Source organism: Pteropus alecto, unplaced genomic scaffold (genome assembly GCF_000325575.1).
Source record: "Pteropus alecto unplaced genomic scaffold, ASM32557v1 scaffold75, whole genome shotgun sequence".
Lineage (NCBI taxonomy): Eukaryota > Metazoa > Chordata > Mammalia > Chiroptera > Pteropodidae > Pteropus > Pteropus alecto.
In genome coordinates, this window is record NW_006440638.1 from 29560281 (window position 1) to 29574469 (window position 14189).

The 14189-nt window shown below is 41.3% G+C and overlaps 2 protein-coding genes across 4 annotated transcripts in view; one reads left to right on the top strand and one right to left on the bottom strand.

The window, feature by feature from the left end:
* Window positions 1–9772, top strand: part of FANCD2 (Fanconi anemia complementation group D2) — a 66870-nt gene extending 57098 nt beyond the window's left edge. For all 3 annotated transcript variants that reach the window (XM_015593745.2, XM_006917611.3, XM_006917610.3), the window contains 10 exons: window positions 213–306; window positions 810–932; window positions 1772–1865; window positions 3177–3248; window positions 3983–4021; window positions 4992–5066; window positions 5835–5909; window positions 6874–7020; window positions 8159–8254; window positions 9365–9772. In XM_015593745.2, coding sequence (XP_015449231.1) covers window positions 213–306; window positions 810–932; window positions 1772–1865; window positions 3177–3248; window positions 3983–4021; window positions 4992–5066; window positions 5835–5909; window positions 6874–7020; window positions 8159–8254; window positions 9365–9433 — 884 coding nt within the window. In that variant the 3' untranslated portion in view covers window positions 9434–9772. The remainder of the gene's footprint in view (window positions 1–212; window positions 307–809; window positions 933–1771; window positions 1866–3176; window positions 3249–3982; window positions 4022–4991; window positions 5067–5834; window positions 5910–6873; window positions 7021–8158; window positions 8255–9364) is intronic.
* A 127-nt stretch (window positions 9773–9899) lies between these two features.
* FANCD2OS (FANCD2 opposite strand) lies at window positions 9900–12629 on the bottom strand. Its single transcript, XM_025050660.1, has one exon. It carries the CDS (start codon window positions 11326–11328, stop codon window positions 10792–10794), a length of 537 nt encoding a protein of 178 aa, XP_024906428.1. The 5' UTR covers window positions 11329–12629; the 3' UTR covers window positions 9900–10791.
* Between the last annotated feature and the right edge of the window lie 1560 nt (window positions 12630–14189).

Genomic DNA, 14189 nt, shown 5'->3' on the forward strand with positions numbered 1-14189 from the left:
ATATAGTTCATGTTTGTGGGTGTGTGTCAAGGTGGAGTGAGAGGATAGGACTTCTTGGGTCTTAGAGCAGGAACCAATGACAGCTTTTTTCAAATTGTCTGTTAGACCAGGAACTTTATAGTAAATATAAAAGAATAATTCTTTTGATCAATAATTATCCCCAAAAGCCTGAAAAACAAGAGTGAGATGACTTTGTCTTGTTTCTTCAACAGCTTCCCTGGCCAGACAGTTCCTCTGTCGGTTGTGGCCAAATGGGGAGAAAGAGAAGAGCAGCATCCCTAATGACCAGCTACATGCTTTGCTTGGGTGAGGTGCTTGGTTCCTTTCCATGAGCCAAAGAGCCTTCCATTTTGCCAGTGTTTGGGTTCTTCATCTGGTCAAAGAGAAATTACTTTGGTTAGGGAGAACTTGGAAGCAATGAAATAGGTTTGAAATTAACAGGATTTTGAATACGAGGATCATAAGATCCTCTAGTTCTGTTTTCTGTTGTCAGCCTGTTTCTTATCATTATAGAGGAAGTAGAGGAGTCTGCAGTTGTATTCTACCTTTTTATCCAATGAGTCGGATATTTCTTTATTACCTACCATATTCAAGACAAATTCATCACTTCCAAGGTGTCTTAACTATATTTCCAATTGAGACATCATTTTTTTTTTACCTCCTGCCAAGAATCTGGAATCTTTATTTAAAAAATGTTTTTTAATATCAGTAGTTATTTTAAAGCTTAGTACCTAGTAGTAAATCAAGAAAGAAAGCTTGAGTTAGGAAATTTGTAACATGCGTTCATACTCCTATGGCTCTCAATGTAGCATCTACCTGGAGCACACGGACAGTGTTCTGAAGGCCATAGAGGAGATTGCTGGTGTTGGTGTCCCAGAACTGATCAACTCTTCTAAAGATGCATCTTCTTCCACGTTCCCTACATTGACCAGGTAAGGGAGTTCTCTCCTCTGGTTCTATCCCTAAGTTAGAATCACACTGTCCAATATATGTATTTTCTAAAATAACTACCTCATTCTTCATCTGATTCTAATACAGATGGTAGATACAATCATTCGTTTAACACATAGAATGTCTACTATGCATTCTTTCCAAGGGGCTCTCAGCCAACTCAGGTGAAAGGACCTTATTGAAGACTGAATTTTCAATAGTTTCAAAGACAATGAATATTTAGTCACCAAACTTCTATTAGTACTTTCATCCTTTAAATGTGAGATTATTTTTTTCAACATTTTAACCACCTTTAGAAGGATAAAGTGATTATTGTATCTAATCCTGTTTATCTCACTTAATGGGTTTTGTGTCTCAATATTAATGGTCATCTTACATTTGTATGGTATTTACAGTTTATAAAACACCTTTACATTCTTTATCTCATTTGATCTTTTTTGAGGATTACGTGAAGTAGGTATTAATAACCCTATTTTACTGATGAGGAAAATGAAAGTTAGGGAACTTGCTCAAGCTTTTATAGTTGGTAAAGTAAATATGGAGCTAGGAACCTAAAGTCAGATCTTCTCACCGCCACTTCATTGCTCTTTCCACTCCAGCACACTGTCTCCCTTTATAAAGTTAATTCTATTGTTTCACATGCCATCTTGGGCTTATTTCTAAATCCTTCCCACTCTCCCATCCTTTTACGGTGGATCTTAGTGAAAGGACATTCAGAGTGTTGGGGAAGAAAATGACTTTTTTCCTTGGCTTCTTCCCAGGAAGTTCTTTCTAACCAGTGCATCACTGTATGGGTGTACATGCTCTTCCCCTCTTCTAGGCAGACCTTTGTCATTTTCTTCCGTGTGATGATGGGTGAACTAGAGAAGACAGTGAAAACTATTCAGGCTGGCACAGCAGCAGACTCGCAGCAGGTGAGTCAAATACTCCCACCCCAAGAAGTAGACTCTGGATTATAGTAAGTCCTCACTTAATGCTGTCCATAGGTTCTTGGAAACTGTGACTTTAAGTGAAACTTTGTATATAATGAAACCAATTTACCGTAGGCTAATTGATATAAACAAGAGTTAAGTTCCTATGGCATAATTCTGGTCATGAAAACATCATTAAAACTTATAAATAACAACCCAAAACACTTCTTAATATTAAACATTGAAATGTGAGCCATATACATATTTAAGAAAGGTTAATAAAAACAAGTAAGGTAATTATTTACTAACTCACTTATATTAGTTCAGGGTCACAGTTGGCCAGAGCCTATCTCCGTAGCTCGGGGTACGGAACCCACCCTGGGCAGGACGCCATTCCATCTCCTGGCGCGCGCACGCACGCACGCATGCACGCACGCGCACACACACACACACACACACACACACACACTCATGGGACTACATTAGACACGCCAATTAACCTAACGTGCACATCTTTGGGATATAGGGGGGAACCGGAGTGCCTGGAAAAAAACCTACTCAGACATGGGGAAACATACGAACTCCACACAGACAGTGGCCCTGGCCATGAATAGATTTTTTTTTTTTTTTTTTGGCTCATTGTAACAAAACAACACTGAATGAAATGATGTTATTTGAAGACTTGCTGTACTTGGAAGCTGCTGACTCTTCTATTCCTTGGGTCTAGGGTTTCTCCTAAGCTATTTCCTTTGATTTACTGAGATTCAGGATTTTTTTTTCAAAGAGCTCCTGGCTTAATTGTCTTTTCCTCTGTTGGAGGGAGGATTGGGCTCTGTTTTCCCTGGCTCTTGCCCAGGGAAAAGCTTGGACTGCTCCACAGCCCTAGCTCTGGAAAAAATGTCCCTGGTTGCAACTTCACATGCCCAGTGGGGTACTGCTTGTGATCTGGCATGAGATGAGCAAGCCTGTTTGAGATGTGGTGGTACTGCTAACCAGAACTCAGCTAGACTGCTGAGAGCATAAGCTAGCATAGAGAATCAAAGAAGTCACAGGTGTATTGCAGAGGCTTTTTCCTACTTGGAAATTACTGAAGAGGAGCCATCTTACTAGAAAGTCTTCATAAAGTTCCCTAATATTTCCATATATACACAGGCCTCAGAACTATCTTGTGGGTACACTAGTTACCACATCTCTTTAGGAGGATAAGTGGCTTAAGTTTCTGAATTGCTGTGTAATTCAAGAACTAGGTATTAGTAGGAGTACAGTGAGAGATGTATTTGTCTGTGATTCGGAAGTGCTTGTATGTGTCCCCAGATTCATGAAGAGAAGCTCCTTTACTGGAATATGGCTGTTCGAGACTTTAGTATCCTAATTAACCTGATAAAGGTGAGTATGGAGGCCCCTCTACCCATCTCGCTGGCTGACTGTAGAAACCAACAGGTGTCCTGGTTTCCAAAATGATCTATCTCTGCTCCTCTCCCTGCCCTTCTTTGGGGGACCGTCTTTCCTTGTCTTCTTCCCTTGTGCCCCTACCCATCTTGGATAACCCCTTCTCTTCCTAAGCAATTCCTTTTTCCTTCTCTCTCTTCCTCCTTGTCATCTGTGCCACAGTATTTATTATTTAATGGCTCCTTCCATGTGTCATTCTCCTACTCACTTCACCTTAGGTCCTCTGTGATCTAGGCACATGCCCCACTATCTCCCTCTTCCAACCCTGAATGCCTTCTTTATCCCTCAGGCACACTCTGTGCTCTCACCTACTCCATGATTTTGCTTAGGCTATTCCCCAGCTTAGAAGGTCATTTTCTTCTCTCCTTTCCGCCTCTCATCCACTCTTTCTTAAAGCTTCAGATCAAGATTTTGGACCTCTATAATGCCATCTTCTTAACATCCCCAGTTGGAATCAATTTCTTATTCCTTACTGTTCCCCTCTCCCTTTTCTTGAACTTTAATTATGATGATTACTTTATTCTGCTTTGTAATTAATTTAACTGTTGACAAGCCTTCTTCATTTTAGAATTCTCTACAACATCAAAAGCTGTGCTTTGCACAATGGGAAAGAGGCTGGGGGCTCAAGGGAGCATACCTCAGCTTTGGTTTCTTGTCTTACATCTCTCCAGGTTTTTGATAGTCGTCCTGTTCTACATATATGTTTGAAGGTGAGAGATCAACTGAGCCTTCTTTAATATTTTTTCTTCCCGTGGGTCTCTAGAGAGGGCCTCAGCTGGGAGAAATTGTTTAATACCTTGCCCACAAGCCAGAGTCTTGAATCTATGCTAACAGGTGGTAGTTTAGAAAAGACAGTAGATACATTTTCCTATAACAGTTGGATAACTAAAGAAGCCAGTTTTCGTATAAGTGAAAAACTTTTGGTTTTAGTCTTAGAACTAGGAGGACTGGCTTCAGGGCAACTGATTTCAGGAGCAGTAGTCACCCCCTGTTATTCCTTCTCAGGTAACAGAGAAGAATGTGGAGTGTGTGATTCTTTTTTAAAGCCCAGGGGGTGGCCTCATAAATGTAGGAGCTGATATCCTCATAACTGCTGAATTCTCCTCCTATGGGAATAGCCTGGATTAGCCCTAGATTTGATGGTATACCTAATGGGTTAAAAGCTAGTGAATGTTATGGGGAGAATGCTTCTTCCCCACTTCTTATGGTTCCTTCCGAGTTGATGTCACCCCATTCTTCTGGCATCTCTCTTTTTACTCGCTCCACCCTGGTGCCAGTGTGGGAGATGGGTGAGTAGGGGGAGTAATTTATGTGGTTGGTAAATCTGGCAACTGGGAATGTGCTTTCTCAGCTCTACCCAATTTTTTCCTCTTGGGAGTATGTTGTCCTTAGGAAGATGTAGTTCCCATCTGTTCATCTATGCCCTCACTCTTAAGCTGAGCAAGGCTCCTATCTATTGACTGTAGGTAAATCTGCCTAATTCTAGGCTTAGTTAGTAGGCCCATTTAGTTTTTGCATTATCCAAATTAACCATTTGGACCCCTCCCAATTTATCTTTTATGTACAAAAATAAGAAAATATAACCCTGGCTGGGGGATGCTATGCTGCCTTAGGCAGTGGCCTTTCAGGTGAAAGACCTCAGCCAGAGGTCATCACCAGTATATCTCTTCTCTTCTTCAGTATGGGCGTCTCTTTGTGGAAGCATTTCTGAAGCAGTGTATGCCGCTCCTAGACTTCAGTTTTAGAAAACACCGGGTAAGAACCGAGAACAGAAAGCAAAGACATGCTCTGTATAGTTATTCAGAAGATATGTTTATGGTGACTCCTAGGCTAGGCTTGGGGGCAAGTCCTCTTGCCTAGTCTGGGCCACAGTTCTACTTGGGCATTTTTCATCCACTTCAGCTATCGCTAGAGATGCCCATTTAGGACTGAATATTCCAAAGTAAGCTGAACTCAGACCCACTCTGAATGAAACTCACCTTCCTACTTCTACTTCAGATCTGGGGTGTGGTTTTTCCTTTTAGTTTGATTTTATTGTGTTGCTAAACTCCCAGGACCTCATATGTTAATGTGTTGTTTGCTTATTCTTTTGTGCTTCTCCAGGTCCACTCAGGAATAATTAAAAAATAAGATCTGATTTTTGTCTTAAACTCTTTGTTGTTATAATGGACTGTCTTGAGAGGTTTTTTGTTTTGTTTTTTGTTTTTTTTTGGCCAGCTGGGATCCAGGGCTAAAGTAGTTAAATAAGGATAGAAACAGATGATTCCTCACACATATTTAGCAAGTTGAGCATTGCACAAAATTCTCACAATATTTGGTTGGTCCCTCATAACCCATAAAAAGAAAGGGGAGGACAGCTAGCCATCACTTCTGCTATTTGAGGGCCAAATTAAGATGATTATTGATAGACAGCCAGAATCTGCAGGTTTTATCCTCTTTGGAGCCCTTGGTTGCAAGGATATCTTGCATGTAAAATGAAATGAGAGTAATTTGTATGGCAATTATGAATTTTGTTTGTTATAGGAAGATGTTCTGAGCTTACTGGAAACTTTCCAGTTGGACACGAGGCTGCTTCATCACCTGTGTGGGCATTCCAAGGTAAGAGGGAAAGGAGGTCAGCATATCACCAGCCTGCCTTTTGGCTTAATCAACAGTCGAGATTAGGAGATACACAGGCCTCAGTTCTTTTTCTCTTTTTTATCCTTCTTGAGCCTTTATTTTTGGGACTGTTCAGTCCAAAGGCAGTTTATTCAAAGTGGTCAGATCCTTAGGTTCTGGTTAAAATCAGGCAGTCATCTAGAGGGAAGTTTCTGCACCTGAAATTGGGCTCAGACTCCATAGCCCCATTTCCTTCTTTAGTGAGAGATATGGAATGTTGGTGCATGTGTTACTGCTACAAAGTACACTGGGGAGGTGGAATATTATGTAAGTAATGACTCTCTGCTGGAGACAAGAGGTGGTTCTAAAAGTAGCTTTAACTTTTTAGCTGTACTACTTACGTGTCAAGGAACACATCTGTCTCTTGTGAGAACATTTTAGCATTAAAGGACTTTTCCACTTGAAGCCTACAGTTGAACCATTTTAGCTTTTTGTGTGAAAAAGCACAGAACCATAGAGTTCTGCAGTCACTGGCAAACCAAATGATTCTTAGATCCAGTTCCTATTACTCACTTTCTCCCCTGGTTCTAAATTTAGAATGTGCTGAACAGTGAAAATTTAAGAACTCTCAGCTAAACAGGGCTACTCTTCGTTGTTTAATATCAGTGTAATATATGTTCAAGAGTATTTTAAGTAAATGCATTGATAATTGGTCAATAAAAGGTTATAAAGAAGTGTTGGTGGTATGTTTTCTAGGCAATCTCAGCTTGAAGGACAGCTGCCATTCTCTTCCAAGTTCTCTGCCAAACTACTGCTCTTTGATGGAATGTGTCTCTGGCCTATTCTAGCAGGGCTTATGCTTTTTTTAATACAGTGTTCAAGATGTCAGGAATGCAAAAGTTTCTGTATAGGAAATATGGAAGCATGATGGTAAACTCAGTTAGGTGCATTTGTTTCCATTCAGATTCACCAGGATACAAAGCTCACCAAACATGTGCCTTTGCTCAAAAAGATCCTGGAGCTGTTAGTTTGCAGAGTGAAAGCGATGCTCATCCTTAACAATTGCAGGGAGGCTTTCTGGCTGGGAAATCTCAAAAACCGGGACTTACAGGTAAGCCTGGGGCCCTGCCAGTGATAATCTCTTACTTCTATTTTTTTTTTTTTTTTGAGAGCATTGTTAGGTATGTAAGGGAGGTCACCTGAGCCCTGCCCTCTCAGTAAGGCTGCTTTTCTCTCAAGTTTGGGCCATTCACCTCTTAAAATTAGGGTACATTGCCTTTGAGGCCTGGTCATGCCTATGGGGCCTGGTCATGGGCTGTACCCCTCATCCCAGCCAGCAAAGTTTCCAAAATGTGCCACTGATACAAACAAGGAAATAGGGGAGCCAGATCAATAAAACCTCTCTCCTCAGCCAGAGGGATGCCTTTAAGTCCTGTCCTAGTGAGGGTAGACTCATAACATTTTGGTATATGGACAAACTTTATTTTAATTGTTTTGGGTTTTTTCCTAAACCAGTCTGTCTGATTCCTGAAATTATTCTCTGGCTAATTTTAACAAGTGAGCATTTCAAAGGTTGTTCAGTTGTCTGACTAATTGGCTAAAAAATTTCATGTTGCTTATAGTACTGCTTTAGAGTTATAGCATTTTTCAACTAGGATCCAAGCCCTTCTTATACATACTTATAATACCTGAGTTTTATAATCTGATATATGAAAAAAATAGTACCCCAGAAAATTAGCTCCCTTTTGTGACATCAACCTTATAAGGTAGACACTGTTGCTTCTGTGAGAAAATTGAAGTTCATCAATGAGTGGAGCCACAAGGTATGAGTTCAGTCCTGCTCCAAAGCTAATGTTCTTAATTCATTTCAGCTTCTACATGGCCATTCATGTTTTGTGTGTTGATGGTCGTATATCTTAAGATATTTGGAAAATTTTAAAACTGAATTCGACAATAACTGAGTCACCAGTACAGTCTGGCCTTGTAAAATCTAGTATATTAGAATACAAAGATGGACTTCTTAAAAAAAAAACAACTACATATTATACCAGAGCGACATGTATCTCAGAAACCTTGGGTTGATTATCACTTCTCTGGATGGTGGATAACATTTTGGTGCCCATGTTTGACCATGTTCAAATGGCTAAAATATCTTCCTTTGTATTGCCTGTAAACTAAGCCTTTCTCTCCTTTAGACTCCAAATGTGATTATTATAACCCACCATTTGTCTTGGCCCATCCACATCTAGGGTGAAGAGATTATATCCCAGAATTCCCAGGAAAGCACAGCAAATGAGAGTGAGGATGACACATCATCCCAGGTCTCCAAGAGCAAAGCAGTGGAGGTATCTCTGCATAAGGCACCAGAGTGTAGCATTGATGTTGCATTCTCTTAATTATTCTGAGTTGGTAGAAAAATTGCAGAATTTTCCCTGTTTATGTTTATAGAAAAAGACTTCTATGCCCATCTCCAGTCCTTCCAAAAAAGCTTCTTTGCTTATATGAATTCTCTGGGGGGCCAGGAAAAAAACCCACAGTCTTATAATTGGTCAGCTATCTCAAGTTGTGGCATACATTATAGAGTTGAAAACTTCAATTATAGCCTCTGATTTTCCCTGAATTCATATTTAAAATCATATTAGAGGGGAGAAAAGAGGTCAGAATGTTCTCAGAGTGTTGAGAAGAATGAGTTAAACCATTTAAACATGATGGTTTGACTATATAAAATAGAAATGTGAACACATTTGGTTAAAACCAAAGCACAGAAGCAAAAGCTGCCACCACCGAGGACTAAAATCAGAGTAGGGATTCTTATTCTTTTCTAGGCTACTACAGATACTTTTGAAACTTTAAAGCAAGTTAAAGAAAAATGTACATGTTTGTAAAATTTTATTGCAATTCAGGTGGGTTATAGACACCAAAAAGCTCAGATTTAAGAACCCCTCCTATGGAGCCTCTCTATAATGTAATATGAGGCTAATGCAGAAAGATCACCTAGTATGAAAATTATTTTACTACATGGTCTTCCATTTTATTTGTATAGTATACCTATACCATGTTCTCGTAAAAATTTGAGCCAGACAAATGCTATTAGTTTGGTACCTTCTCCTAAGCAGACCTCCAAGATTAGAGTTGTAGCCAGAGTGAATGTTACACTGGATTTCTGCTGAGATACAGCAGAATTTTTAATTTAACAAACATTTTATTCTATAGTAAATGTCCACTTTGTTCCTATGTCACATACATGCAGTAGAGCAGGAGGGCCATGGCTCGACCATGGTCTTGACTTAGAGGTCATGATGCAAGAATGACCTTCTGACTCATTTTTCAAAGTGGTTTAAAACCTATCATTTGTTTTAACGGTACAGTACAGTTTTAAATCCTGTGGGAGTAGATTTGTAATTCATGGGATCATCCAGGTGACCTAAAGTATTTAATTATCATTTGCCCTGTAGAATGGTGAAGATGATGAAGCAAGTGATGGAGAAAAAGATAGTGATGAGAGCGATGATGACTCTGATTAGACCACAGAAAGACTGATGCTGCCTCCCCATCTCTGCCAGCCTAACCATTTTGTGTTCAGGGTTTGAAATCTGCTGTCTGCCTTTCTCACTGGAAGCATCCTATTTTGTCCTCAAAGTGGAGGCTTTATTGAATCAGCTTAATTGTGAATTTTATAGATTATCTAACATCATGAAGGACCCTGGCTTAGGATTCCATGTAGCATTACTTATCCGTTTGGGCAAACGTGGCAGTGCTGTGCTGCAGAGTAGTCATGATTCAGGACTTTAGATGCTAGTTTTTATTTTAGAATTTAGGTTTGTACCAGTTTACAAATAAACTCTGTTTTAAGTTCTGCCTCAGCTTCTTTCTTTTCTGGATTTCCTTCATTTGTCAAGGATTAGATGGAATTGAATTGGATTTTCAGCAGAGAAATAATGAAGACTAGTGCCAAAAATCAGTTCTACCAACAAAAAATCATGTTTCCCGTTCTAAGGACCATCTTTCTTTGGGATGAGAAGATCTTTGTGATCTTTTTGTAGTGATGAAATTTCTTTTCAATGCCCAAAGAAAGTCAAGAGGAACATTTTGGCTGCTTTTAAAATTTTTTTGGTCATCATGTAGACATAAGACAAAGTGGGAAGAGGCACCATCAAAATCATATTGACTTTGTATATATATTTTATTTCCACTTTTTCTGAGTTATACCTGTAACCTAATTACAACAATGCTACAAAATTACTTATAATTTATTAGAAATAGAACATTAGTACACTTCAGCTAAATGTGGAGCTCTCACATCTGCCAGAAAGCCCAGTTTCAGTGCTACTACCAAGTTCTTTCTTGCCAAGTTATATATATTGTTTAATAGTTGTTAATATTTCTGCCACTTTTGTATTCTCTAGTGTAAATATTAGGGTGTGGCTGGTTAGGTTCTTGTCTTTTTTTTTTTTTGGTGGGGGAGGTTGTTTTTTGTTTTTAAAATTAATCCTTGACCCACACATACATGTTAGATCCCTTCAACCTCTTGTATATAGAAATCCATATCTCCTTTGACATGCCTTTGTTTCCCCAATTCATTGTGATCTTAGATGTTTGAGTTCACACTAGGCCCATTGGTTTATATGGGTTGTTTAATGGTTCTTTGTCACATGTACATGTCAGTGCTAGTTTGACTCTCTTAAGTGGTTGTCCAATTGTACAATGGAAATGTTCTCCCTTGCTCTATCACTGGCCCCTTTTTGGAAGGGAAGGAAGGAAAGGGGCTCCTGAATTGTCACTGCTTGACAGAAAAGCAAATTTCCTTTACAACAGTTTTCTGTAAGCTTCAGGCACATAGCAAAGGGCATGGTATGAGGAATAGGAAACAGACGGGGACCCTTTACTTGGAGTGTTGCAAGGCAAAGGTACACTTTTTGTATGTTGCATACAGCAAGAGGATAGAGCGCAGCATCTGCTTGCACATGGTCACTGTCATCTGAATCTGAGGTTCCTTAAGTCCAGTGGGCCACTGGTGCTCCCGGCTGATGATTTTGCAAAAGGCTGACTTGTCTGAAACTCTGAAGGTCCCAGTCCACTTTGGTGGCTGAGCTGTGATGACCCTGCCAAAGACGGAATCCACTCCACTGAGGCGGACAGGCTGGGGCTTCCTGACCAGTCCTTTCTTGTTGTTCATGGTTCGGAGCTCTGATGTGTGGCAGGGTAACTTGGGACTCATCCCAGTTTCCAAGAATGGGCTGTCTAGAACTAGAGTGACCTCTTGAAAGCACAGCTGCACTTCAAGGTCAGAAGGGGTATGTGGGAAGCAGGGGGAAGCCCTAAAGGGGTGCTTGGAAGAAGGTGTAGGTGTTGTGTGCCGTAGCCATTGGAAGCTCTCGTCCAGTGGGGTCCATGGTGACCAGAGCTGGTATCCTGCCATTGACAGTCCTAAAAGAGTGGAATCAGAACATGGAATTTCCTTAGCATGGTTTTGGTGAGGGTATCACCATTCAAATTCACATCTCTTTGTCTTATTATTGACTTTAACTTACTCTAGCTCCCATGAACAGTTTCCAATAGATGTTATAGAGCACTAGAATGCAGTAAAGAACAATAGAGGATGGTAACAAATATTGAATATGGCAAGTGCTATGTGTACTAAAACTTTATTAACCCTCATCACAAGCCTCTGAACATAGGTTTTAACCTATTTAACAATGAGGAAATGGATTTGTCCTAAATGGAGTATCCCCATTTACCATTAGGACCTAGGGTATGTTGATAACTGCTAAAGACAATCTACATCTCTTGAGATCGTAGAAGCTGCTGGCACTTCGTGATTTGTGGTTAAAAGCTCAGAAAGTCCACATTTTATGAAATATTTGAGATTGAATCTCATATACTTTACACCAGTGGTTCTCAAAGTATGATCCCAGGACTAATACCTTCAGCATCATCTGAGAATATGGGAGAAATGCAAATTCTTGGGCCTCATGTCAGACCTATAAAATCAGAAATGAAGATAAGGCCCTGCAATCTGTGCTTAAACAAACCCTCTGGGGATTCTTACAGTTTGAGAACGTTTTTGCTGTTCCTTTTAAGGAACTTCAGCTGTCACTATTCTTAATTATGGAGACGGTCTCGTCTTAGCCCTAAAAACTGTTTTCTGATACAAGTTTGTCACTCTCTCAGGGCCCTGAGCTACTTATGTACCACCTCAGAGGAATCTACCAGGCTGGGAGGAAAAAAACATTTCCAAAGGCCAGTCTTTAAAAATTTCTAAAGGTTTTTCTGGTTCTAGGCATGTTTTTTGTTTTTTCTTAATCTATGGGAGACACACTGGTTAAGAACTTGATTTTTTTCCCCTTTGAAAATGAAAGGGCTGGGAGGATGTCTGCTAACTCAAAATGTATGCCAGTAGAAAATTAAGATTTTTCACCATCCTACCTTCAAATTGCCATTACATAAAGGGTTTTCCTGAATTCAGACAAAGCTCACATTTTTAACATTTAACATTTTTTTGAGCATGTACCTATTATGTTAAGGCAGTGGTCCCCAACCTTTTTGGCACCAGGGACTGGTGCTCCTATGACAATCTAATGCCCGATGATCTGAGGTGGAGCTGAGGTGGTGATGCTAGTGCTAGGGAGCAGCTGCAAATACAGATGAAGCTTTGCTTGCTGGCTTGCTAGCTTGCCTGCCCGCCCGCCACTCACCTCCTGCTGTGCAGCCCAGTTTCTAACAGGTCCATGACAGGGTGGGGATGGGGTGAGGTGGGTGGGGTGGGGTGGGGAACCCCTGTTTAAGGGACATAGCAGATCCATTTTCTTTCCAACCCAGATGTATTTCTCAGCTCCTTCTCTCTTTTCTCACAAAAGGTAACAGCAGATCTGATCCCATCCCATCCAGTAATTGCCCAATAATGCTGTGAAAAGTTGACACCACCATAATTTATGAGACAGTAAAGTTCACATTTAAAAAAGATTGTTGGTGACATTTCAAACTAGAACACCTGCCCCTGATAATGATCAGTAAGTATAAAGGAGATTTGTTGATTTCCTCCAACTAGCATGTTTCTCTTGACCTATGCAGGCCCTTTTGCATATTATGTTCAAATGTCTGGGCTACCTTAGGATGAGAAAATGACACTCAAGGGATAGTTATCTGTTCCAAACAGCCTATGAAAGGCTTCTGATGCTTGACATCATGACCCTAAGAGTATCCATCCAAGGGCAGGGCTGCTCTGGTACATCACGATGGCAAGGTCGGGTGGAAGATGAGAGTATGACAAAAAAAAGTATTTCATTCTAGCATCCTTTTCCTAACTCGCTTCCTAAGAGCAAATGGGACCAGAGGTAAAAAGACTGTCAGATATCCAGCCTAAGTTCCACAGAAACAACAACATATGAGAAGGGCTTCTGATCCCAGGTCTTTCCACCACTTTCACATAGAAGTTTACATAAAGATGGTTCACCCCCACTCCCACCACCAGGGAGGTCACCATTGTTCACTCTAAGAGGGATTGAACCTAGAAAAGTCTGTTCAAGCTGCTCTAATAGCTCCCAGACAGGGAACACTTTCTCCTGGCCAAAAAGCCTTCTCTTTCATACCGCTCCATGAAACCGAGTGCCTCCCCTGCCATGTCCCCACCTGGGAAAGGGGAAGGCAACGTCAAAGTCAGCTGAGGTCCTCGTGAACTGTGAACTGCGATGAGGGACTGGAGCTGCCCGGATTGAGGGGACCTTCCCCTCCCAGCCCCCAGCCGGTAGAAGGGGCTTTCCCCTCAGGGTCCCTAACCAGGAGCGGGGAGGCCAGACGACTCTAGCCCAGGCGGAGGTGGCAGTGGGAGCCCAGGCCCGGACCTACCAGCCGGACTGGGCGCTCACCTGACTTCCTTCCTGCCAGCTCTGCTTCAGTCACACTTACCTCCTTACTGTTCCTTGCATGCACCAGGCAGGCTCCCACCCCAGGACCTTTGCACTGGATGTTCTCTCCACCTGGAATGCTCTTCCCCAGATGTCTGCATAGCTCCTTCCCTTATTTCTTTCCTCAAGGTTGTTTTTCAAACATCGACTTTTCAGTGAGGCCTTCCTTGATTTTACAGACACAAAGACACACACGCACGCACGCACGCACACCCCAACCACCACCACCCCCTCCAGCCCCCTTCCCCCTCCCACCCCGAACACCAGGTCCAGAACTCAGTGTTCAGGAGTGCGGGTTCAAATCCGTCCTCTCCCTTCCTCTCTGCCTCCTACCCACCTTGCCACGTCTGTGTACCAGAGAACTCGCACAGTGTGG

Excerpts from the sequence above, each read along its gene's own strand:
- FANCD2OS (XM_025050660.1), bottom strand. The coding sequence starts at position 11,328 with ATGGCAGGATACCAGCTCTGGTCACCATGGACCCCACTGGACGAGAGC.